The 25812-nt window shown below is 42.6% G+C and overlaps 1 protein-coding gene across 5 annotated transcripts in view; it reads right to left on the reverse strand.

The window, feature by feature from the left end:
* Window positions 1–25812, reverse strand: part of DIP2A (disco interacting protein 2 homolog A) — a 237154-nt gene that overhangs the window by 11479 nt on the left and 199863 nt on the right. For 2 of the 5 annotated variants that reach the window (XM_037912377.2, XM_037912374.2), the window contains 12 exons: window positions 24990–25111; window positions 24546–24657; window positions 24083–24192; window positions 18096–18226; window positions 14287–14455; window positions 12199–12369; window positions 9128–9157; window positions 7700–7761; window positions 6353–6410; window positions 5199–5273; window positions 4350–4524; window positions 1521–1644 (listed from right to left, as the gene is read on the reverse strand). In XM_037912377.2, the coding sequence (XP_037768305.1) occupies window positions 1521–1644; window positions 4350–4524; window positions 5199–5273; window positions 6353–6410; window positions 7700–7761; window positions 9128–9157; window positions 12199–12369; window positions 14287–14455; window positions 18096–18226; window positions 24083–24192; window positions 24546–24657; window positions 24990–25111 (1339 nt within the window). Of the gene's footprint in view, window positions 1–1520; window positions 1645–4349; window positions 4525–5198; window positions 5274–6352; window positions 6411–7699; window positions 7762–9127; window positions 9158–12198; window positions 12370–14286; window positions 14456–18095; window positions 18227–24082; window positions 24193–24545; window positions 24658–24989; window positions 25112–25812 lie in introns of those variants that run through there. The other 3 variants (XM_037912376.2, XR_005227324.2, XR_005227325.2) reach the window with 3 other exon arrangements.

Here is a 25812-nt window from a genome sequence, read left to right on the forward strand (position 1 = left end):
GCCTAACTTCAAAACCTGGAAAGTTACTGAAACACATTAGTAAGCAATCAATTTGTATGTCCTGGAGGATAATGGGATTATCAGGGATAGCCAGCATGGATTTGTCAAAAACAAATCATATCAAACCAATCTAATTTCCCTGGATTATGGACCTAGTGGACGGGGGAAGCAGTAGATGTGATACATCTTGATTTTGGTAAGGCTTTTTGACACAATCCCACATGACATTCTCACCAGCAAACTAGAGAAATGTGGTCTAGATGAAATTATTATGGAGTGGATACACAACTGGTTGAAAGACTGTACTCAGTCAGTAGTTATCAAGGGTTCGCTGACAAACTGGGAGGGTGTCTTTATTGGGGTCCCACAGGGATCAGTTCTGGGTCTGGTACTATTCAATATTTTCATGAATGACTTGGACAACAGCAGTGGAGAGTATGCTTATAAAATCTGCAGATTACACCAAGATGAGAGGCATTGCACGCACTTTGGAGAACAGGACTAGAATTCTAAATGACCATGACAAATCGGAGAATTGGCCAGAAATCAACAAAATGAAATCCAGGAAAAACAGGTGGAAAACACTTCACTTAAGAAGGAAATGCACATCTACAAAATGGGAAGTACCTGGCTAGGTGGTAGTACTACTGAAAAGGATCTGGTAGTTATAGTGGATCACAAATTGAATAGGACTCAGAAATGTGATACAGATGCGAAAAAGGCTAATACTATTTTGGGGAGTATTAACAGGAGTGTCATATGTTATATGACATATGTCATATGACAAGAGGTAATTATCCTGCTCTACTCAGCAGTGGTGAGACCTCAGGTGGAGTAGTGTGTCCAATTCTGGGTGCCACATTAAGGAATGATGTGGAGAGTCCAGAAGAGAGCAACAAAAATGATAAAAGCCTTAGAGGAAAGGTTAAAAAAGGCATGGTTAGTCTTGAGAAAAGAAGATGGGGGGAGGGCACGGACCTGATAACAGTCTTCAAATATGTTAAGGCCTGTTATAAAGAGGACAGTGATCCATTGTTTCATCCATGTCCACTGAAGGTAGTACAAGAAATAATGGGCTTAATCTGCAGCAAGGGAGATTTAGGTTAGATATTATGGAAAACTTTCTAACCATAAGGGTAATTAAAGCATTGGAGGGTTTTAAAAACAGGTTGGAGTAACACCTGTCAGGGATGGTTGAGGTTTACTTGGTCCTGCCCCAGTGCAGGGGGCTGGACTTGATGACTTCTCGGGGTCCCTTCCAGCCCTGGGGTTCTACGATTCTAACTGCTCTGCGCAGGCCTACATTTTTTGTTTTCACTCCCAGCTAACTGATCTAACAAGCAATTTATTCTCTTTTTATTTCTGTCAGACAAAAGCAAATAAGGTGGGTGAGAGGGCTCCTGGCAAGTCGCCTACAGAGCATTCTCGGTTGCAAAACCTGGGCTTTGATGCTTTAAAAAAAGAAAAAGGACACAGAAAAATTTCTTAACTGAAAATGCATATAGCTCTGAACCTCTTACCATTCGGCAATACTTTTGTGCGCTCTGATCACAGAGGTCTCAATATCAATGGGATGATACCTCATTCCTCTCAGCTCCAGTGTTTCATCCAAGGAGCCTACCACATACAGGGCATCATGCCTCTCTGGAAACAGTGAAGACATTCAGGATATCAATGAATGTGAAGAACAGAAAGTCTCAAATTCACATGCACGTACATTAATCAGCTGGCCTAACATTTTCACTGCCCATTTCCGATGAGGAGAAGCAGCATGTAATAGACAGTCCTCCCAAATGGCAGAGCATCCTGAGTTTAGGAGCCAGCTCAGTGCTCCTCTTAGTGACTCAAGGTGAGATGTGCTGAACTATACAGAGTTACCCACTGATACAAGGTGTGACGTGGCAGACCAGGTCAGATCAGTGTATTCAGGTCAATTCACTTGTGTGTTAGTACAGATCAAAGTGTTAAATGTATAAGTGTGTATTCAGATGTTCAACCTTCATAAAAACTAGTGGAATGTTACTTGTAATGTTTTTACTTAGCTGTTCTTGTCAGAATGTAATAGCAAACAGTTACATGGCAAATACCCTTGTAACTAAATTACCCATCAAAGAAATCTTGTGAAATGCTAATGAAAGACTTAAGGACTTTAACACAAAATGCTAATTTCAAAGCAAGTGGCATTTCTCACCCATCCTCAACAAAGGGAAAACCCAGGTGGGTAGAGACACGGTCAGCTTGCTTTCTGTGTGAAGATACTATAAATATAGATTCAAAGAAAGATCCTTAATCTCCAAACTATCTTGGACAGGGAAGTGTACCAGATGCAAAGTGGAGATCTCCAGAGTTATTCTGGGTACCTTGAAATAAGTTTTGGTAGACTGGCAATTTATTACATCTCTACCACCATTTTGAGTTACAAACTATGACTCACCTATTAATATATTTTACCTGCTTTAATCTTTCAGTAACTCATTTCCTTTTCTTAGCTAAATAAACCTTCAGTTAGTTTACTATAGAATTGGCTGCCAGCATTGTCTTTGGTGTAAGGTCTGGAATACCAATTGATCCGGGGTGAATGACTGGTCTCTTAGGACTGGGAAAAACCTAATGTGTTGTGATTTTTGTCTGGGTGGCAAGATAGACTGGAGAGGCTAAGGGGACTGTCTGTGACTCCATAGTAAGACTGGTATAGTGATCCAGGAGTTCACATTTGTTATTGGCTTGGTGAAATCTAATTCTAGAACATACCCCTAGTTTAGGATGTCTGCCCTTGTTTATTGACAGTCTGCCCCGAGACAGGCCCTCATGGTTGTGAGCTACTCCAGACAGCTGACAACAGGTACCAGATGTTGAATGAGACTTATCAGATTCACACTATTTTGTAAATTGGATCAGCTACAGTGGGGTTAGTGTAGTAGGCTTTCACCTCTGGAGAACGGGGAAAATGTTCCCACTTGTGCACGTTCCAGAAGCACCAGATAATTTGGTATAAGTAGAAATCTCAGGATGAGGACTGGAATGTGAGTTATCCGCAGGTGAAGAATGCGGTGCCTGGCAGAGCTGACTGGAGTAGCACATGTGATATCCTTCGGATATGCCAGTGCTATTAGTCTCCCAATTTCAATCCAAAATAAAAAGGAAGATGGTCACATTGTTAAAATAGTACAGTGGGCAGATGCATTACCTATTTTGCCTCATTATTCAGAATCATTACATTCAATGAACATGTGCCCATTAAGGGCCCGAATTCCTGGGAAACTGAGTATTTATTATTTCTCACTGAAGCATCTTGCAGGATAGGGGCCTTAATTTTCCACAGACGATTGAAATTTCTCTGACTTTCTCTGCCCTGTGCTGATTGGCTGTTGCTTCACTCTCCTCCTCCCCCTCGGCTTCACTCCCATGGGTGGTGGGTGAATCACGGGCCTGGGGAGGCTAGCCCCCGCCCCAGCCTGCCCCTTCTGCCTGAGGTCCTGCCCCTCTCGCCCTCCTTCCCCTGCTGAAGACCAGAGGGCCCCCCCCAGCCCTGGGCTGCCCAAGCGCCTCCAGCCCTGGACAGCAGGCGACCCCCCACCAATTCTGGAGCGCTGGGTGGCGCATGGCCCCCCCTCCATCCCCAGAGTGCCGGGCTGGCGGCCCCACCACCAGGGGCCCCCCAGCGCTGGGCGGCCCCAGACACCCCAAATCCTGGCTGCCGGTCAGCCACCCTCGCTTCAGCAGGATTCCCAGAAGAGGAGCCGCCTGCTTGTGCTGCCGAGTAGTGGACAGCGAGCAGGAGGGGCCTTCTGGCAGCACATGGGTGGAGCAACGCAGGGCTGTTGGGGGAGGCAGAGCCATCCCCCCTGCCTATGCTACGGGCCGCCCATGTTCACTCCACATTGTCCCTGTCTCCCCTGCGCTGTCCCAAGTCACCCAGTCTGTTCTCTTTTCTTTCCACTTAGCTGATCCCCTCCTCAGTAAACCCACCGGGGCGGGGGACACCCTGTGGAACTAACATGACCCTTGCTGCCATCGCATCGTTCTCTCTACTGGTGTGTTCTACCCCTTCCCTCACCCTATGTCTGTCTTGTCGAGGTTAGCCAACACACTCATCATTTTCTTCTACTTGCTCATCTGTCTGTACCCATCTTATACTGTGTCTTGGTCTTATACTTCGATTGTAAGCTTCCTGGGGCAGTGTTTGTACAGCGCCTAGCACAATGGGGCCTGGTCCGTGCTCCTAGGTGCTACCGTAATACAAATAAATAATACAGACTTACTCTTTGCTTGCTCAGCTACATAAGGAGTTACAAACAAATGCCCCTGTATGTTAGGTGACACTACCAAGACCTGGTTTCCTATCTCACCTCCACTGGCATCAGTCAGTTCCGTCCTGCGCAGGAAGCCCAGGTACCCGGTCCGTGCCCATACTGTCTGTGTGTCTCCAAAACTCAGCCGAGCGCTGAAGTGGTCAGCGTGCAGTGCCTCTTCTCCATAGACTGTGTAATAACCAGTAGCATTGTGTGGACTACTCACCCAAATCTAGGACACAAAACGTAACAGGAGGGACCCATGGCATTATATACAGACACTGTTATTTTCCATATTTAGACAGAAGAATTTCCTGATGGAACAGAAATCTGTCCCACTGATAATCTTGGTGCCCAAGAACTGCCAAGAATGATCTTTTAAAGAGAACAAACTTCCAGTGCACATAAAATTAAAAGTAGTAGAAATACAGCATCTTCATTGCATGCAACTAAAAACACATTTCAGAGGCCAGCAGAGCTCACTTAAATGGATCTCTTTCAGTTTGGTGCGTGGAAAAGAATGTCTTTTAACAGGCCTCTTCCATCAAAAAGGGCTTCCAGTTTAAGTGAGCCCCACTGTATGTAATAGCACAAAATGCTTTCTTTGTTTGTAACACAGGGATCTGTATAAAATCAGGAAATACCACTATTAAGCCAATACTCTGCACTGATGGGGGCAGGCAACGCTAAAGAAATGGTGGGACATTTATTTTACCACCCATGGCTGCTCATTAGATACGGGTCAGTAAGCAAGCACGGATTACCTCAGAGTTCAGAATGGAGGAAAAGACAGGGCATGCAGAAAGCTGCTTAGGCATGTTGACATTTTCCTTGGTTTTGTTACAAAGTTTCAGCTATCCTGGTTTACTAATCTCTGTCTGACAAAGTGATGTTATCAACATTTACCTCTCCCAAATGTGAATCTCCGAGAGGTCCCTTAGTTTCAGTGTGTGCTATAATAACCTTTACGCCAGGCAGAATCTGCAACAGGAAACAAATATCGTAATGTTAAAGTCATGTTCATTTTTTAAACTCACCTCTCTCGGTGAACTCAGTCGTTTGATACTTTGACTAGAGATTAATTCTAGGCTCTCTCACTCCTCTTGTTCTCTATAAAGCGTGATTGCAAAAGTGTATGAGGTTTCTTTAACCCTAGATAAGTGAACGAGAGTCTGTGCTGTGCCTCTAACATTACTGGGGCAGAGGCTAAGGTGGCTATAAGCCAGCACTGTACTATCCTGATTCTGGGCTGCTCCAGGAGCCGATGCAGCCCCGGGACAGGGAGGCTAAGTAAAGGCAGGATCTCCAAAGGGGTATGGAGGGTAAAGGGGCTGGGGTGAGAATCTCACATGGTGGCTTCAAATTAAAAATCCATTCAATTCCCATCCCATGCTTTTAAACTTTAAAACCATCGAACTGATTTATTTAAACTTGGTTTGTTTCTTAGATCTCATGAAATGTACAAATCAAGCAAAGTTTGAACAAAAGCAATTCAGTGATTTGGGCTGTTTGGTCATATTACCGATCAGAACATATGCAAACATTTCTAATATGCAGTTAATCCATTACACTGAAAAGGACATCTGGGTAGATCATACCCACCCACATGGTCAAACCAAGAGTCCTTTCCAGATTGGTGGAAACCAATTATTATTTTGTCACATGCAGAAAACAACAGATGAGCCAATTATACTCCAACTTCCAGAAAAAAATTACCTCAGGACTGAGATTAAGCGCTGAATATTTTAGCCAAAAATAACGTTTGCTGGAACATGTAAGGGGGAAAAGAGGAGAGGAAGGGTTTACAACAGAAGCTGGAACGCAAGTGTAGCTATACTGTGCCCAAGTTAAACTCCTGAAGCTTGCCTTTTAACTTGGCTAAAACAATTTATTTTTAATTTCTGGGGGCTCTATTTCTATGGCATGAAGTTCACCTCTCAACTTAGAAAAACATATTTAACTCCCTAAGCAATTTTCGAGATAGCTATATCCAAGCAAAGAAGCTGAACACTGAGAAAACAGTTCATGAGACAGCTTTACAACAAAAGCCATCCACTTACCTTTCCAGACTCCATCAACGGCAAACTGTGTGGAGAACCCCGCTCCACCAAACGTACCCTGGAAAGGTAAATGGAAAATGCTTTTGCTCAGTAAAGATTTATCTGTGGTCTCACAGCGACATTTTAAAAATGGGCAAGTGGGTTTACATTTATTCTCTACTAAATAATTTTGTTTTCCTTTCCTTGACCTATATTTTCTGTCAACGCCTATGCTCGGTTGCCCATGACGGTGCTCACTGGCTGTGGTAGCTGGCAGTTAGTGAACCCCAGCCATCTTTGGGAACTCAGTGGTGACCACAATGCCTCCATATTGTCCTGGCCTTCTAGGAGTGCCCCAAAACACCAAAAACTCATTTCAAAAGCAATGCTAGAAATTCACAGCAACTGCATTCGCAACTGTTTCAACTAGATTCCAAACTGCCAAGGGCACCAAATGCCAAGCCACAATGTATCTCTTCCAGTCAGATCCCATTGATGTCATTTTGCTCAAATGAGGACACTGGCACCTACTGACTACAACCATTCTAGCCTCACCTAACTCAACAAAGAAGCAGCTCTCAGCTTCTTGTATGAGTGGTGGGCTCCACAGATCTGGCCAGCTGAAAATTTCATCTACAGTTGAAACATCACCTTTGTTGAAACTCTCATGACCAAATTCAGGGGTGATGTAAATGATAGTGCAAGTTAAATGTCAAGAAGAATTTAGCAAGCAAACGGGCAAACCAGGATGAAAGTAAATGCCATTGTAGCATAACCTGCACTGAGCTGGTGTGCAAGTACATGCCAAGAGGCCAACAGCTGGGTGTAGCAGGAAAAACAACAAACAGAAGGGCATAAAGAAAACAGCCCCCCGCCTGCCCCCAACTCCAGGGGCCAAATTCAATCCTGAGGCAAACAGACATCACTCCCATTGCCTGATATCAGACTCATCTCTCTATTCCAGGGGCTGAATTTGGTCTCAACAGACTGATCTCTCTTTGCGAGTCTACATCCGGCTCTATGATAGTATGACAGTGTGTGCCCTAGAAATGAACTAGACAAGGGGAGATTAAGTTATTGCAATTTAAGATGCTTTGCTCAAATGCTGAGCTGGTTGAAGTTAGGACCACAAATACTGTTACATAATATTTTGACTGTGATCCAAACACTAAGATTTGTTTTAGTATGCAGAAATTAGAGATGATGCAAGAGGGCAGAAGAAGCGGTGGGAGGGGCAGGCTGGGACACTTCCAGGGTGGAGGGATCAGGAGCTGACGAGCACCTTTCAGTATAAAGCACAATGTGGTGAGGATGAACAGACTTGTCTGCAGTGTTTCAGGGGTTACTGCTATGTGTTATCACGTGTACCTGTCGTGTCGAAGTGCTCTCATGTCTACGTAGACTGTTGTTGGATCTGGTCCTGCAGTTCCCTAAGAAGAAAGGGGGGGAGGAGGGGACGGACAAGTTTAACATAAACCAAAAAATCTTGTTTCTGTTTTTCAAATCACCCTCTGTCTTTCACTGACACACAGTGTTGTCTCTGTTATACTGTGAGTACAGTAAAGAGCTCTTCCTACCGCCAAGTCCCACCATGCAGCTTTGGTTTTTCATACAACTGACAAGTAAACACAGAAGCAGCTCATGTATGCATGGAAACTTTTCAAGGCACCAAATTTTATTGTGGTACTAATGCACTCCTCTAAAACAGGATCGCGTACTATGCAGGCATAACCCTGTTCCCGATACTCAATTTCTATATCCAATGATATGATCCTAGAAAGAACAAAACTCTTTGGTAATCAATATGTACAACCAGTCAGGCTATAACACCTTTTCTTTGTAAACTGTCAGGAGCTGAGTGCTCGGGGAGAGAGGTTATTCTTTGCTGGAGTTAGAAAGTGCCACCTTGTGAGCAATTCTGATAAGTGGTTTCTAGACCTAACAGTGGACCTGAGTCTCAGTGGATGAGCCACACAAGGCACCATTTAATTCCAATAGCGCTTAAACTTGGAGCAGTTTATAAGTTTATGCTCCAACAAACTGAAAATTAGACAACTCCCCAGCTGCATCCCTCCCCTTCACCCCACACAGGGAAACAGCCTGGCATTAGGGGTCTGTTTACACTGCAGCTGGGAGGTGAGATTTCCAACCTGGTAGACACGCTTACGCTAGCTCTGCTGTGGACATGGTAGCACAGCTGGCGGGCGTGGACTCAGGCAGCCACCCCAAGCCACGGCCCATGTCACAATGTCCACGCTGCTATTTTTGGCATGCTTGCTCAAGCAGAGCTGGCATGAGTCTGTCTACCCTGGCTGGGAATCAGACCTCCCAGCTGCAGTGTAGACCCACCCTAGTACGGACCAGGATCCATAAGAAGACAACAGTTTGTAATCCGCTCAAGATTCCAGGGCTGGAACGGTAACCAGCGGTTTCCTTAGAATAATGCGCCTTAGTGCTCTGTAACAACGTTGATAAAAAATCTTGTGTGTTGTTTTCTGTAAGTACAGTGCTGCTCTGTAGCCGGGTTAAGAATGTGAGCTCCATCTCTGGGAATGAACCATTAAACACTTCCTCTAAACACCTGTGCTCTATACAGTGACCTCTGCTTGCTTAACAAACAGGAATTCTTGTACTTCAGCTAGAAGTGACCTCTGTGAGCAAAATACAATTTCTTTAAAATGAAAAATTCGTTTGACTAGTTTCAAGGGAAACTCCCTTAACCGGGTACATGTACAGCGTGTGCAGTGAGGGAGGAGGACTTTAGGGCGTGACAAGCACACACATGCATCACTGTACCTGTTCAGCCAGCTTGCGCAGCCTGTTTGGCTGACAGAGGGACCACAAACAGAAGTGACAGAGGCCAGCGAAGTGTGAGAAACGGAGAAAAGAAAAAACACAAACAAAGAGGCACAGGAGACATGAGATACACACAATAGAACGGGAACAAAATGTCATTGTATCTTAGAACAAAAAAAAAAAGGAATTTCCATTTCAGATTTTTTGAAAGGACTGACATGGATTTTCTTTAAATCATTAATTGGGAAACATGCACAAATCTCACAAAGCACTGAACCTGCATGCTTACTGCCATACCTTATTTAAAAGTACTTAATGTTATTTATGGCTTCAAAAGGAACCTTTAAATCAGTCTGTTAAGATAGGAAGATGTTATGTATTATTTCCATACTAAACAGTACCAAATATACTTGGCTTGGATAGCATTGATATGCACTTAAATAGAACATTGCAGAATGAGAATGTTTTGGGTTGTGGGGTTTTGGGGGGTGGGGGGAGGAACAACTTAAAAAAGTCTTTTCAATACAAGTGGGCAGTGGTCAGGAAGTGCATGTTGGGTGAACTTTTCACTGTCCATACTGCTCACTTCTAGACAGGTTTCTTAGAAGAGTTTAGAAATAGGAATTGTTTACATTTGTGGAGTACTATAGGTGCTTAGGGGTTAGTCCATGTCCATAAAATAGACACTTCCATTGAAAAAAACATGGATCAGACAATCTTTTGTCTCCCACTACTTATGAATTCAGCAAGCAGATCTCTTCATACGGGCTCTCTAAAGGATGGCTCTGTGAGGGGTATGGATTTCCAGAGGCTCTTCCCTCCCCTATTTTGCTTGCGAATATCTGCTGTGCCTTCATTTTCAGTTGTAGGGGAAAAACTCTCAGTGGGCCCAAATTAACCTTTCCCATTCTTACTTTGTCATTACAGATGTTGCCCAAGACTTTAAAAAAAAAGGTGTCTAAAGTTGGGCTCCTAAATCCCTATTTAGGCACTTAAAACCCTTCTACGCAATCACATTTCTACACACTCCACTCTTGATTTTATGTATCTCTTGAGTCTTACTCTGGGATTTTCAAACAGACAACACACGTTTGTGTCTATATGTGTGGGTAACTTATCTATTTGCTCTCCCATGTAATAAGTTCATTAAATTACTTTATTTACACCTATTTTACCTTTGTATTTAGGTCTTTTAATTAATCTTTCTTCATATGTGCAAAAAAAGACACTGTAGCTCTTTTAAAGTGCAATTATACTGGGCACAGCATATTCAAAAGGTTTGAGGTTCTCAGTCGTAGAATAAGTGATATCATGCATGGCCCATTCTGAAGCTGAAGTCTGCTAAGAGGAAATGCTACTGGCACACAATCCAAGATCTGGAGTCTTGTCAGTTATCTTGGAGGGATTTAACACAAGAACTTCAAATGCCGCAATATTACTAGGTGCTCTCCTTATGTGGTACTGCTGCTACTATACTGATAAATCATTTCTTCTGCGGGTTGTCACCTGTCTAGCTCCTATCCGAGAAAACGTATTTATACAGGATGCAAAGTGCAGAACACCAACGTGCACTTCTGAATTCACTGGGGTTATAACATCTATTCGCAAGGATGAATTACAAGAGACTCTGCACATAAGGTTAGAGATGCAATATGGAGAGAAGGAGAAAAGAGGAGTTTGAAAAGCTGTCAGCTATAAAAATCAGACTACAAATATGTGTCAAACCATTTTTAAAAAAACCTCTTTCCCTTCTGAAAGAATTAAAGAATGGTATTCTTTTAGGGTTAAGATTCATACAATTTTTGCTAAGGATTATTTCTCTCTTCTCGTGGGAGCATCTAGAGTAATAACATGCAAAGATGCCCAAAAGATATAACACAGCCTGTAGCTGACATTTTAGGAAGGTGTAGTAACAACCTGTACCGAAACGCTTCCAATGCGCATTCACTGGCTGATTGCAAGAACTTACAACTTCAGGCCCCAAACCTGAAAACAGTTATACACGTGCTTAACATTATGCATGTGATTAGTCCCACTGACTTCAGTGGGAATTCCCACGTACGTAAAGTTAAGCATGGGCATACATCTTTGGAGGAAGGGGGCTTAACACCTGACAGATTCATTGAAACTTTCCTTTATCAAAACAGAGTTAATGTAGTCAGTCTTCATATAGGGGTATCTGCCACTTTACTAGACTATAACCCTTCATAGCCACATGATGCTCTGTAAGAACATGTACTGCCCTTTTTGGGAAGAGGGAGCACCATATCTCTGTGGTTGAACAGAACTAGATTTAAGTCCAGTTCAGTTAGCCAAAAAAAAAAAAAAAGGGTAGCTGTGACTGAAGTACCAAACCACCAAAACAAGACACAGCTCAATGCAATCCTCCCGACTCTAGGAATGCTGGGCTGTGCATTTTAAAGGCCTATCCACTGTGTCTCTGATTATCCTTTTTCCTGGAAAAAGTCTGTTGTCTTTGAATGTGCCACACTAATACTTTGCCCTGAAAAACATACCGTAAGCCAGATGGCATGCAAAGAAAATTGCAGAACTTGTCAACATGACAGTCTCTTTAACATGGAATTTCTTATCTGAAGAACTCTCCAATTTGCTCCATATATACATAAGCCACTATCAAAATGCAAAGTTTAAATCATACTCCCACAGAGCTAGAATGATATTGCTTGGAATATTTATGATGCACAGCCATAGCAATGTACATATTTATCTTAGTACCGTTTGTTCATAGCGGACAATGTCATAATACATCTTTTTGCACTGATTAAAAGCTAACTCAGTTGGCCATCCACCACTGCAGAAGGGCAAGACTGACACATACTCAAAATCCCCCATTCCAGCCATGCAAAAAAAAAAAAAAAGAAGAAAGAAAAAACCTTCAGAATTTATTTCAGTGATTTAGTAGTAGGAAGGCACACAGGCGTGTGGTTTAGAACAAACCACTGATAAAATTCAATAGAAAAAATATATTCTAGACACAGCTGTATTTAATTTTTCTAATCAAGTTCTCTGATATGCATTAGCTGAAGGGAAGGAATATAATCCAATCTCACCTGCAAGCAAATCGCTACGTTGACCCTGCAGCCAAATGTGGTGCTCACTGAACGTGCAGAGAGGCCCAGGTCTTTGAATAATTTAGAGAAGGACTGTGTTAGTGCAATCCTTGGTCTCTCTTCTGCCACCACCATACATGTTCGTACACAGGACAGGTTAACTCCCTTCATCTGTTGGAGAGGGTGTTTGAAAGAAGACAGGGAGAAAACACAATACCTCATGACACAGAAATTAGCAATTTCAGGAGACTCCTACTTCTGCAGTTGGATTAAGGGATAGACTGACTTTAGAAATGTCAGGAAAGACTGTGTATACTGGAGGAGGGACCTAGGAAATGTAATACATACTATTAATATATACTTATGCTTAAAAATATAATATCTAATCAATAACCTCTCCCCTTTTCGTTTTTAAAGGGATCACAACGAGACTACCAGGCGAAGGGAAGTCTACTACTGTCAGCCAGGTTAATGGTAATGATTTTTTTGGCATTAGCAGCAAGAATGAACGAAGATAGTAACCTCTGAAGATAGCAACTATAATAGGTACCCACTTCTGGGTCTTTGCTTCTGCATGTTTCCAGCTTAGGAAAAGTCCCCAACTACAATTCTGAGTAGTAAAATCACTGCTTCAGTGTGAGCTCTTCTACCACTGAAATAGACCCGAGTTCCTTTTCAATCAAATTATGGGTCTCAGAACAGAAATCTTCCCCTCAAACATAGAAGGGAAAAAGGGTGCTGTAGATGAACATGGAACTACAGTATAATTACCACCTTTAGAGAAAAAGATTGAGAGATAGCTTATTTATTCTTCCCTTAAAAGTACAAAATAATGGATTTTTTATTGTATACTCCAGAAAGATCTTGCCAAGCAAAAAATATGCAACGATAAATGGTTACCCAGTGCATTACGATGAGTTCTGCTAACAGGTAACCATCAGAAATGCAGTGGGTGATTTATTTGGGATACTGCTCAAATTGATGTGTTGGTGTAAACTGCAACAAAAATTTGGATTGATTTTCAAGGGCTTGTGTATCCACCCAAACGGATGCTTTTGACATTTAGCTTAAGGAAAAGAACTTTTAGGAGTGTGATGATTGACTAAGGTGAAATTCTGACAGCACCTTGGAATTTGGGAGGTATAACACGCCTGTAGGGCTCTGCTGCCTGATTTGTCATATGCTAGCTCACTGTCACCCACTTCCATATTTGAAAATTGAGATCCCTGCGCTCAGGTTGCTCAAAAAGAGGCTTTGAGGGTGAGTACAGTGTTACTCCATGGCACAGGTGCCTCAGAACTGGGAACAGGATGGGAGTTTTTAAAAAAACAATACGCCCTTAATGAACCAGCTCACTCCAAGCTGCACAAGCTGCCATCCTTTCTGTATGCTCACTGGATGCTGAAACTGCTGCCCAATGTATCTAAAGGGAAGAGGTCTGTAAACCAGACAAAATATAAAATGTTACCAGTCTGTGTGGGATATACACAGACTTTCACAAAAGTGGTATCGCACCAAAAACCCATGTTACTTGTAACTGATGGGAAGTTGCAGGTTTCAACTGGTAAGCTTTTGTTCTTGCCAATTGCCAAAATTTAGAGCTATGTTCTGGCTCAGAGTACAATTTATTATGTCCATTCTGGTCTTTGTGTCTGTGTGGCAACAGCTAATGGACAACTTAATGGTTCAGAACTTTTGGTGTGGAGAATTCTGACATAGGAAAAGAAGGGACTGACAAATGAGTGGCAGGATTCTGTTTTATTTTTGGCTTTCATTTTTCAGAAAGAACGAGTTCACTGAACCTGCGGAGTATTTTCCTCAAAATTTCAAAAATAAAAATACCTTGTTACTTGAGATCAAGCATGGAAACACCAAATCCAAAATGTGATTTTTTTTTTCTGAAATTTGTGAGCAAGTGACAACTTCCTGCAATTTCAACTATAGCATTTGCCAAGAAGCAAAGCATAATCAAGGGCTTTCAGAGATTCCATGAAGGAGCTCATTTTTCAGCTGATGACCTACAACAAACTAAAAACATTAGCGAGAGATACTTGTACATTAGTATACGCAGAAGTGAAGTCCACTTACCCGAAGAACATCCGTCTGTGTTCCCAGGCCTTTGGTGCACATCTCCATGACCGAGTAAGAACAGAAGGTGACCCGCACTTTGTACTGACTGACAGCAGACAACCACAAAGACACATTGCTCTCCAGTTCAAGAGGAGGGACCAAAATAGACTGATGTCCTGAGTATACACTATCCGCCACCCAAAAGAGAGAGAAACACACCGATAAAGTACACTTCAACTATGCTGAACAGGCATCATGCCAAAAGTGAGGAGGCATGGAAAGACCGAGATAAAGCAGACCAAGAGCAGAGCTAAGTACCCAGAGCGCCTGCTTAAAACTCAGTCAGCCCTCCATACAAAGCAAGCATCCAGGCATCCCACTGGGGTTTGCAGAGTGACAGCTTGGGTCAGAGCTAAGGGAAGTCCATCCTCCAATATAATGAAGTTTGATTTTAATTTATGAAAGCCAAATAAAGTGATTCAAAGTGTAAAGAGGGATTAAATTTCAGGGAGCGTATACGCACCCTCAGTAAATCATACCAAAGGGCTGAGGACAAGTAGACTCTCACCTTGTGCACTTCGTCTGCTCCTGGACCCCTCAAACTCATGATCCCATATTATCCCTCACCCATTTTCAAATGGAGCCCTCCACTACCTTCCCAGGCCTCCCACAGAACCTCTAAGTTAAAGCCATCCAAAGAGTCACCCCACAGCTGGGTGGTCAGCCTCAGCCCCAATGCTCTGCTGTGGTCCACATCCCACCTCCTCCTCAGCCAGAGATCTGCTGTGGGCTCCATCTCACTAGTCTCTGTTGCAGGTATAAACCACCTCCCACACTGCTTTCTGAGCAGAGGAAGAGGAGAGATGTAGCAGTTGGCGGAGGCTGTTCTCCCAGAGGAGCCAGTGGGCAGTGCATGAAGCAGGAATACGGGGCAGGAGGGGACTCAACCCAGACTCTCCACCTGTGAGTATAAACCACCCACCCCCTAGAGGTCTCAAAGTCTCGGAAATGAGTCTATTCCCAGGTTACATCCATCGGGGAACTGGCCATTTTCCTCACTGTTAATATCAGTGTAAGACAAAAACAGAATCCAGCATGCTAAATTTGCCTTCAGTGGAAGGTTTTATATATACATACAAGCTACATGAGAAAAATTAAAGTGTTATACACAAGATAATTTTTCTGATTGTAGGACAAAAGGCGATAAAGAAATACTCCAAACTTCACTGAAAAAAGAAAGGTAGCCAGTAAACACTGCCTGCTAAATGTATTTCAGAATGAGACAACAATAAGGAGGAGTCCTTTTGAGGAGGACTTGAACTTATTTTCATGATGCTGAAAAACTAACGAGGGAAGCAATGCCAGTTTAAACATTTCACTAGACAGCATACGTTAAAAAAATAAAACTTGCAATTAACAAAAAAATTCTCTATTGATAATTTAACAAATAATTACAGCACATGATGGATCCAGAATGTGAGACAACAGAGAGGTTGAAGAACTCATCAAGATTTTACAACCAGCCTTATTTCTACCCATCATGCATGTACATTTAACCCCACTCTTACTAGATACCCTCTGATTTTCCCTTGACAGAAAAGTCAAATATCTCTATCTTATTCGTTATAAAATACGATTGCTGGCCTATTACAAAAAGGGTTTTGTCACTACCTACCCACAGAAGATTTTAGTACTACTGTTCCCACAGTAGTTACTATTCCTCATAAATTCAACTGCCTTTCACATATTTGTTAGATAAATGTATAATGTTGTTAGAGAATCAGTCTTCCAGAAAATGCACTAAGTGGTTCCTAATGGGTCAGCTGGATCTTTGGTTGACTGTAGATCCATTCACCTTTCAATGTCAATGAAAGTTTTATTGTGTTCTCCCCAGCAGGTGCCCTGGATCTGTCAGCTTCTAACGAACAGAGTCTATGTTCATATCAAAGATTTTAATTTAGAATCTGGTTAACAGTTAGCAGATAGGAATGGAAAGCAAGAGAGAGTTTGAATTAGTTCCAACTTTATTTTTTTAATATAGTTCGTTAATTTTGAAATGACAGATGTATGTCTGTGTGATGCTACATTGGTAAATACGGTCTTAAATCAATTAGTGTCAAGGGAACAAAGGAACAACCCTTTCAGTGGCACACTGAAAAACAGGCTCAGAAGAGTATTGTTCAGAGTGTTCCAGCTTCCCCAGTGTGCATTCAGTGGGTGACCATGTTCCCTGCCAGGCTCGCCCCTTCAAAAACTTTTGGCTTGTCAATGGCCAGTACTACAAAGAGGTTTGGGTTTTTTAAATAGCTCCTCTGTATTCTGTTTCTGGATCAATTCTGTACTCCAAATAGATTAAAAAAACAATAATGCTGCATTCAGAGAGAGCAACCTAGCTTTGTATAAAGAAAAGGAGTACTTGTGGCACCTTAGAGACTAACCAATTTATTTGAGCATAGCTTATGCTCAAATAAATTGGTTAGTCTCTAAGGTGCCACAAGCCCTCCTTTTCTTTTTGCGAATACAGACTAACACGGCTGTTACTCTGAAACCTAGCTTTGCATGCAGTCCAGCAGGGCTTACGTAACGTGAGAAAGCACCTCATATATGCAAGTCCCCTTTCTTTAAAAAACGCACACCAGTAAAGAACACAGACTGTCTGATTTTATTTAACTGTATTTTGAAACAATGCTTTTTTCCCCGCCCTTGCTGAAACTATAAGATGTTCTCAAGATTTAAATTAAATTTGTTCTCCTTCCCCCACTATTTCCCCACCATCTAAAATGCAGGGTACCTGACTTATTGCAATGGTCTCGATTTTCGATCTTTGTTTAATTAAACCTCTTGTATTCCATTTATGTATCGATTCATTAACCATCTAAAAAGTGAAAGCATTTCACAGCAGAGGGCGGATCATACCCAACCAAAAACAAAGTAATTAGCTTAACTCAATTTAAAATGAATTAGGTAATGAGACACGAACAATTGTACAACAGTACTGGATGTGCTGAATTTTTAGTGATTTTACTATCTGAGCCAAACACTTCCCCTTGCATTTTAGGAAATGTTAAATTGCTTGCTTCTAATTACATTGTTGTTATTTATTACTGTATAATGCCAATCTGGTGTTGGGTGCTTTATGTACATGTATCAAGTTAGGGCCCCTGCCTCCAAGAGACTTTTGGAGAGGTTTATTTGATCTAGATCAGCTGTTTTCAATCCACAGGCCCCATGCAGCCACAATTAGCACACAGCTGCGGCCCAGCTGTGTGCTAAAGGCCGCTGGGCCGCATGGGGTCTGGGTTCCCGGCTGCCTGGCACAGCGGGGTCAGGGCCGCCAGCCAGCCCTGCAGAGGGTCCAGGAGCTTCCCCATGAGGGCCGGGCTGCTGTCGGGCCGGGCTGCCCTGCTGCATGGCCAGGTCCAGGGTCCCGGCCGCCTGCCCAGGGCCCCACTCCTGGTCCCACTCTGTGGAGGGGTCTCTGAACGGGAGGTGCTGGGCATAGGGGTCTGTGGGGAGGGGCAATGTGGGTCTCAACCTGAGGCCCAGGTAACACATTGTGGGTTGCATATGATAAACGGGTTGAGGACCACTGATCTAGATGAAACCAATACTGAAATCCTCTCTCTCTTGTACTTGAAATCTAAGTAACCCGTATTTACAAACAACAACATTTCTTCTCTCCTACAAAACAAATGAGTTCGGGTCTCAGAAAGTTGCCAGATAACCAGACGTAAAAAGTACCATAATAGTGACTGCAAACAGAGCAGGCAGACAGAAAACAGAAAAGCAAGGAAGCGCCAGGTAAGTATAAGGTTTAAATACTGTACCTGCAGAGGCACCATAGTGCAAACCCGAGGCCACAATAAGGGTCAAGGCAGATGGCAATCTGTCGTGAAGGGTAGAGTTCACACTGTAGCTTTACAGAGCGACATAAGGCACTTGTAGCTGCATGTGACATCTGGAGAAGGAAAAGAGGCTCATGAAAGGCTCATTATCTTTAGGAAATTTTTACATGTTTAAACACACTTGGGAATACTGGGGGTAGAGGCCATGATGCTGGCCACGATTTTGCAGTCACTGTGAATAAGGGAAGCCATGTTCAGCATCATGTAACCCCTTCAGTAAAGGTGCGAGTGCCAGTAATGTACATCTTCAGATATCCAGGGCGTCCTCCAGCAAGCACAGGGAAGACCAGAGTTGACATTCCTGAAAAGTCTAAAGTACAAAACAGAGAAATTTTTTAACCCCCCGGCCCCATAAGCCCTCTGTCTGCATCCTACAGGAACAGAAAGGTACAAGCCCTGTGTTTCCTAAGATATTTTGAGGGTCATCTTTAAGTGATTTGCCTGTAGTTGAAGAGCATTTCTGTGGTAGTTGAGAACAGGATTCTTTACTCCCAGTCATGCCCCTTAACTTCAGGACTATCCCTTCTCTGACCATGTCTATGCTACAAACTTATGTCGACGCAAGTTATCGGCATAGAGCCATTGCATTCAGTACATCACTTGTTCGCGTGCACACCTGGCTCCTTGTGTTGGCGGTGTACGTGCTCAGCAGGAGTGCTTGTTTCGATGTACAGTGCAGAGCACCATGGGTAGATTAGCACCCTATCACAGGGTGCCATCCCTGCAATGGAAAATTTATCTATACACTTACCTGAGGTTCCTTCTCCTGTGTTGGGCTCGTCTGTGCTTAACTGGCTGGACTAAAAAAACAGGTCCTGGCTCACTATGCAGCTGGACCCCCAATTGCCTGTCCCCCCATCTTCCTCCTCCTTGTCCACCTCTTCCTCCTTGCTGTTCATGGCAGGGACCTGTGACTTGGGCTTTTGGAGGTATCCACTGTGGTGCGTATGGGTGGGAGGTCTCCACTGAGTATGACATGTGCCTCTTTGTAGAAATGTCAGGTCTGCGGCTCAGCACCGATTCTTGGTCTCCTTGGCCTTTTGGTGTGCTTGCTGGAGCTCCTTAGCTTTCATGCACAGTCTCTTCTCCCCACTGGTCCAGGAGATCCAGTATCTCCTGTCTCCAGACAGGAGTGTGGTGCCAGCAAGGTCAGCTGCACTTAAAGGAGAGCTGCTCAGTGTGCTCACCAAGTCAGGCAATCAGGAAAAGGAATTTCAAAAATTCACAGGGCTTTAAATGGTGGGTGGTGGCAATGGGGGGCTTCTGGTCTATGTGACCCCTGGGCAGTGGAGTTCACAATGGTGACCAGAGTGGTCAGCATGGGGCACTGTGGGACAGCTGCTGGAGGATTATTAGGGTTGACTTGGTAACAAGTGTCCATGCTTGTGCTGTGTTGACCTCAGTACATCAACCATGGCTCAATATTGCTCAGGGAAGTGGTATCTCTATGTTGGTGTAAGAGAGCTCTTACATCAGTGCGAGACAAAGTTAAGTGTGGACACATGCACGACTAGACTGACGCAAGACAGTTGACAACAACGTAACTTTGCAATGTAGACCAGGCCTTCACCTCTTCTCTTAAGTCTCACCAATTCCCCAGCTATAACCATCATTAACTGAATATTTCTAAAAAGAGTCATAGATATTAAGGTCAGAAGGGACCATTATGATCATCTAGTCTGACCTCCTGCACAATGCAGGCCACAGAATCTCACCCACCCACTCTTGCGATAAACCTCTCACCTATGTCTGAGCTATTGAAGTCCTCAAATCGTGGCTTAAAGACTTCAAGGAGCAGAGAATCCTCCAGCAAGTGACCTGTGCCCCATGCTACAGAGGAAGGCGAAAAACCTCTAGGGCCTCTTCCAATCTGCCCTGGAGGAAAATTCCTTCCCAAGCCCAAATATGGCGATCAGCTAAACCCTGAGCATATGGGCAAGATTCATCAGCCAGATAACCAGGAAAGAATTCTCTGTAGTAACTCAGATCCCGCCCCATCTAACATCCCATCACAGGCCATTGGGCCTATTTACCATGAATAAAGATCAATTAATTGCCAAAATCATGTTATCCCATCAGACCTTCTCCTCCATAAACTTATCGAGTTTATCTTAAAGCCAGATAGGTGTTTTGCTCCCACTGCTTCCCTTGGACGGCTATTCCAAAATTCACTCCTCTGATGGTTAGAAACTAATTTCAAGTCTAAACTTCCCGATGACCAGTTTATATCCATTTGTTCTTGTGTCCACATTGGTACTGAGCTTAAATAATTCCTCCCCCTCTCTGGTATTTATCCCTCTGATATATTTATAGAGAGCAATCATATCTCCCCTCAACCTTCTTTTGGTTAGGCTAAACAAGCCAAGCTCCTTGAGTCTCCTTTCATAAGACAGGTTTTCCATTCCTCAGATCATCCGAGTAGCCCTTCTCTGTACCTGTTCCAGTTTGAATTCATCCTTCTTAAACATGGGAGACCAGAACTGCACACAGTATTCCAGGTGAGGTCTCACCAGTGCCTTGTATAACGGTACTAAAACCTCCTTATCTCTACTGGAAATACCTCGCCTGATGCATCCCAAGACCGCATTAGCTTTCTTCACAGCCATATCACATTGGCGGCTCATAGTCATCCTATGATCAACCAATACTCCAAGGTCCTTCTCCTCCGCCGTTACTTCTAATTGATGCGTCCCCAGCTTATAACTAAAATTCTTGTTATTACTCCCTAAATGCATGACCGTACATTTCTCACTATTAAATTTCATCCTATTAGTATTACTCCAGTTTACAAGGTCATCCAAATCTTCCTGTATGATATCCCGGTCTCTCGCTAAATTGGCAATACCTCCCAGCTTTGTATCATCCGCAAACTTTATTAGCACACTCCCACTTTTTGTGCCGAGGTCAGTAATAAAAAGATTAAATAAGATTGGTCCCAAAACTGATCCCTGAGGAACTCCACTGGTAACCTCCCTCCAGCCTGACAGTTCACCTTTCAGTAGGACCCGCTGTAGTCTCCCTGTTGACCCGTATCCACCTTTCAATTTTCATATTGATCCCCATCTTTTCCAATTTAGCTAATAATTCCCCATGTGGCACGGTATCAAGCGCCTTACTGAAATCTAGGTAAATTAGATCCACTGTGTTTCCTTTGTCTAAAAAATCTGTTACTTTCTCAAAGAAGGAGATCAGGTTGGTTTGGCACGATCTACCTTTTGTAAAACCATGTTGTATTTTGTCCCATTTACCATTGACCTCAATGTCCTTAACTACTTTCTCCTTCAAAATTTTTTCCAAGACCTTGCATACTACAGATGTCAAACTAACAGGCCTGTAGTTACCCGGATCACCTTTTTTCCCCTTTCGTAAAAATAGGAACTATGTTAGCAATTCTCCAATCATACGGTACAACCCCTGAGTTTACAGATTCATTAAAAATTCTTGCTCATGGGCTTGCAATTTCATGTGCCAATTCCTTTAATATTCTTGGATGAAGATTATCTGGGCCCCCCGATTTAGTCCCATTAAACTGTTTGAGTTTCGCTTCTACCTCAGATATGGTAATATCTACCTCCATATCCTCATTCCCATTTGTCATGCTACCATTATCCCATAGATCCTCATTAGCCTTATTAAAGACTGAGGCAAAGTATTTGTTTAGATATTAGGCCATGCCTAGATTATCCTTAACCTCCACTCCATCCTCAGTGTTTAGCGGTCCCACTTCTTCTTTCTTTGTTTTCTTCTTATTTATATGGCTATAGAACCTTTTACTATTGGTTTTAATTCCCTTTGCAAGGTCCAACTCTACTTGACTTTTAGCCTGTCTCACTTTATCCCTACATGTTCTGACCTCCATAAGGTAGCTTTCCTTGCTGATCCCTCCCTTCTTCCACTCCCTGTATGCTTTCTGCTTTTTCTTAATCACCTCTCTGAGATGCTTGCTCATCCTGCTTGGTCTACAACTCCTGCCTATGATTTTTTTCCCCTTTCTTGGGATGCAGGCTTCCAATAGCTTCTGCAGCTTTGACTTGAAGTAATCGCAGGCCTCTTCTGCCTTTAGATCCACAAGTTCTTCAATCCAATCCATTTCCCTAACTAATTTCCTTAATTTTTGAAAGTCAGCCCTTTTTCAAAAACCCTAGTTGCAGATTTACTTTTGTTTATCCTTCTGTTCAGTTTGAACTGAATTAGCTCATGATCACTTGAACCAAGATTGTCCCCGACAACCATTTCTTGTATGAGGTCCTCGCTACTCACCAAAACCAAATCTAAAATGGTACCCCCTCTTGTCGGTTCAGCAACTACTTGATGAAGGAATCCATCAGCTATCGCATCTAGGAAAATCTGAGCTCTATTATTATTACTAGCACTCGTCCTCCAATCTATATCTGGGAAGTTAAAGTCTCTCAGGATCATGCAATTTCCATTAGTATTTACTTCATTAAAAACAGTAAAGAGGGCTCTATCCATATCCAGATTGGATCCCGGTGGTCTATAGCACACCCCAAGCACTATCCCAGGGGAGAATCTAGTAGTTTTCTTCCCCAGTGTAATTTCTGTCCAGACGGACTCTATCTTATCCATTCCATCGCTTCTTATTTCTTTACAATCTACCTCATCCTTGATATACAGTGCTACTCCACCACCTTTACCTTTATTTCGGTCTTTCCTAAACAGCACATACCCTTCAATACCCGTACTCCAGTCATGACTACTATTCCATCAAGTTTCTGTTATCCCTATAATATCTGGTTTCACTTCCTGCACCAGTAGCTCTAGTTCCTCCATTTTGTTACCTAGGCTCCTCGCATTAGTGTACAAACATCTTAATTTTTGCTGTTTGGCCTCACTCACATTTTGTACTCGATTAGGCACGGTCATTCTACAGCCAGTATGACCTATTAGATTAGTATCCACACTGCCCTTCCTCCTACCCACGGCTGTATCCTTTCTTACTTTGTTTTCTTCCCTCTCAATGCTAAAATCCGGTGTGGAGATTACCTGGACATCTCCCAACCATCTCCCCCTAATTCCTAGTTTAAAGCTCTCAATCAGTTGTGCCAGCCTCCATCCCAGAAGTCTGTTTCCTTTCCTACTCAAATGAAGTCCATCCCGAGAGAACTGTCCTCTGTCCATGAATGCCTCCCAGTGGCCATACATCCCAAAGCCCTCCTTATAGCACCGCTGCCTAAGCCATCTGTTGACAGTCATAATCTTGTCACACCTTTGTTGCCCTTCTCTAGGAACAGGCAGAATCCCACTAAAGATCACCTGAGCCTCAATTTCCTTAAGCGTGTTCCCCAGCCTAGCATAACCTCCCTTGACACGTTCCAGCGAGAATCTACCGGTATCATCTGTTCCCATATGAAGGATAATTAGGGAATTCTTTCCCGCTCCCTTTAGGATCCTTTTCAACCTCAGGTCTACATCCCGTATCTTAGCACCTGGAAGACAGCACACCCTTCTATTCTCTGGTTCAGCTCTGGTTACAGGCCTATCTATTCCTCTCAGTAAAGAGTCCCCGATCACGTAGACCTGCCTTTTCCTAGTGATGGTGCTATTCTCCAGTCTATCCCCTGTTCCCTCTGCCTGCAAGTTCTTTCCATTCCTATTCTCCCTTGTAATCCTCTTCAACCCATCCTGTATCCTCCTGGGGCTCATATTTGGTGTAGAACAGGAGTACTTGTGGCACCTTAGAGACTAAAATTTATTTCTAGACAGCTGTGTCTGACATTTCTACATCAGAAATCTTGATTGCAATGTGAGATTTGAAATATGCTTACATTAAAACATCTCTCTCACCATTTTTAGGCTTCTTCCCAGGTTGAGTTGAATGGAATAAAGAATATGAAAAGATTTCAGGGGAGAAACTAGTTAAGACAATCATCTCAATTCAATTAATATACCTTTACTCCTGCTAATATGCCAGTCGTAGACACACTGAAGTCCAAATAGGCCAACATATCCGGGGATGGAGGTCTAAAAATATTAGCCACCTTCTTTTTAGGTATATCATCTATTTAAAATACACAAAAGCAATACAATTACACATTATTATTTTGGAAAAGGTAGAGCAGGATAATAAAACCTTTAAAACATTGGAATATTAGGTTATTCATGGTTTATGGATTGACATGAAGCCACAATACAAGAGACTCAACACCAATCCAGCTAGCCAGCTGTGCTAACAAGATAAGTAATTTACGGGTCTCGAGGCTAACTGACATCCTTGCAAAGACAGCCAGTTATGCTAACAGCCTTAAATCATATTGGAAAAGCCATGATGTATCTTTTCAGTTATCCACACTTCTTTGCATATCCAAATTAAAATCTTATTATATTAGCAGCAAGTAGTTAGACATCTGGTACCTGTATCCAAAATGGTGGGCCATGTTTTAATATCTACAGCTGTGGCAGCTTCCTTGGACTTCAGCAGTTTCATTATTCCTTGTGTTGTAAGGATACATGCAGACTTACTGACCTGTACAAAGTACAACATTCAAAAAGTTAAAACTGATGAATGGATGCTCTTGTGCTTTAATATCCACTCAAGTCAGTCCAACCTGAAGGAGTTGATTATAAAAAAAAAGTTCTAAATGAACAAAAAGAAAATGGTGATAATGGAAAACAAGTTTTAAACCAGTTTAATGAAACATGTATTGACTCTGGGTCAGAGGGTCACAGCACAAAATTTTTCAGAAATTCAGCTTATTTTATATTTACTGTACCATGATGTTTATTGGGCAATTTTTTACTTATTAGATCAACAGTTTTAAACAAAACAAAAACAATACACAAAGGAATCTCTCATACCTCTACAATCATCTTGACAGTGGGCAGAGTAGTGGCAAGATTTTGTGGATGAGGGGGTCGAACTGTTATGGGTGTACAGCCGGCATATAAACAGCCATAGAAAGTTGCTATTAGGTCTACTCCTGTTAAGGACAAAAATTAGTTTTAATTTCACAAATCATCATAATCTCTCATACCAATTCCAAAAAATATCCTCACTATATTTTAAGAATTAAAAGACTATACAAGATATTTGTCATAAAAGGTTCATGTAAACCAGTGCCCTGCCTCAGGAAGTAGCCCGTCCTGGGGGTTTTGAGTTTTTTGCATTTAAATATTAGTACATTAGTAGTAATTATTTAAGCTCTTCAGATGAGAAGATCTGTTGAAATACATTTCGATAAATGTCCAGTTTTGCGTGCCACCTTTTAAGAAAAATTTGAACAAACTGGAGAGAATCCAGCAGAGAACAAAAATAATCAAAGGTTTAGAAAACCTGGTCTGTGAGGAAAGGTTAAAGAACTGGACATGTTTAGTCTTGAGAAAAGAAGATTGAGGGGGGACCTAATAACAATCTTCAAACATGTTAAGGGCTGTTCCAAAGAGCATGGTGATAATTGTTCTCCATATCCACTGAAGATAGTACAAGAAGAAATCAGCTCAATCTGCAGAAAGGAAGATTTAAGTTCGTTATTAGGAAAAACTTTCTACCCATAAGGGCAGATAAGTACCGGAACAGGTGACCAAGGGAGGATGTGGAACCCCTATCACTGGAGGTTTTTAAGAACAGGTTGGACAAACACCTGTCAGGAATGGTCTAGGTACATTTGGTGGACTAGCTGAC

The sequence above is a fragment of the Chelonia mydas genome, chromosome 11 (genome assembly GCF_015237465.2).
Source record: "Chelonia mydas isolate rCheMyd1 chromosome 11, rCheMyd1.pri.v2, whole genome shotgun sequence".
Classification (NCBI taxonomy): domain Eukaryota; kingdom Metazoa; phylum Chordata; order Testudines; family Cheloniidae; genus Chelonia; species Chelonia mydas.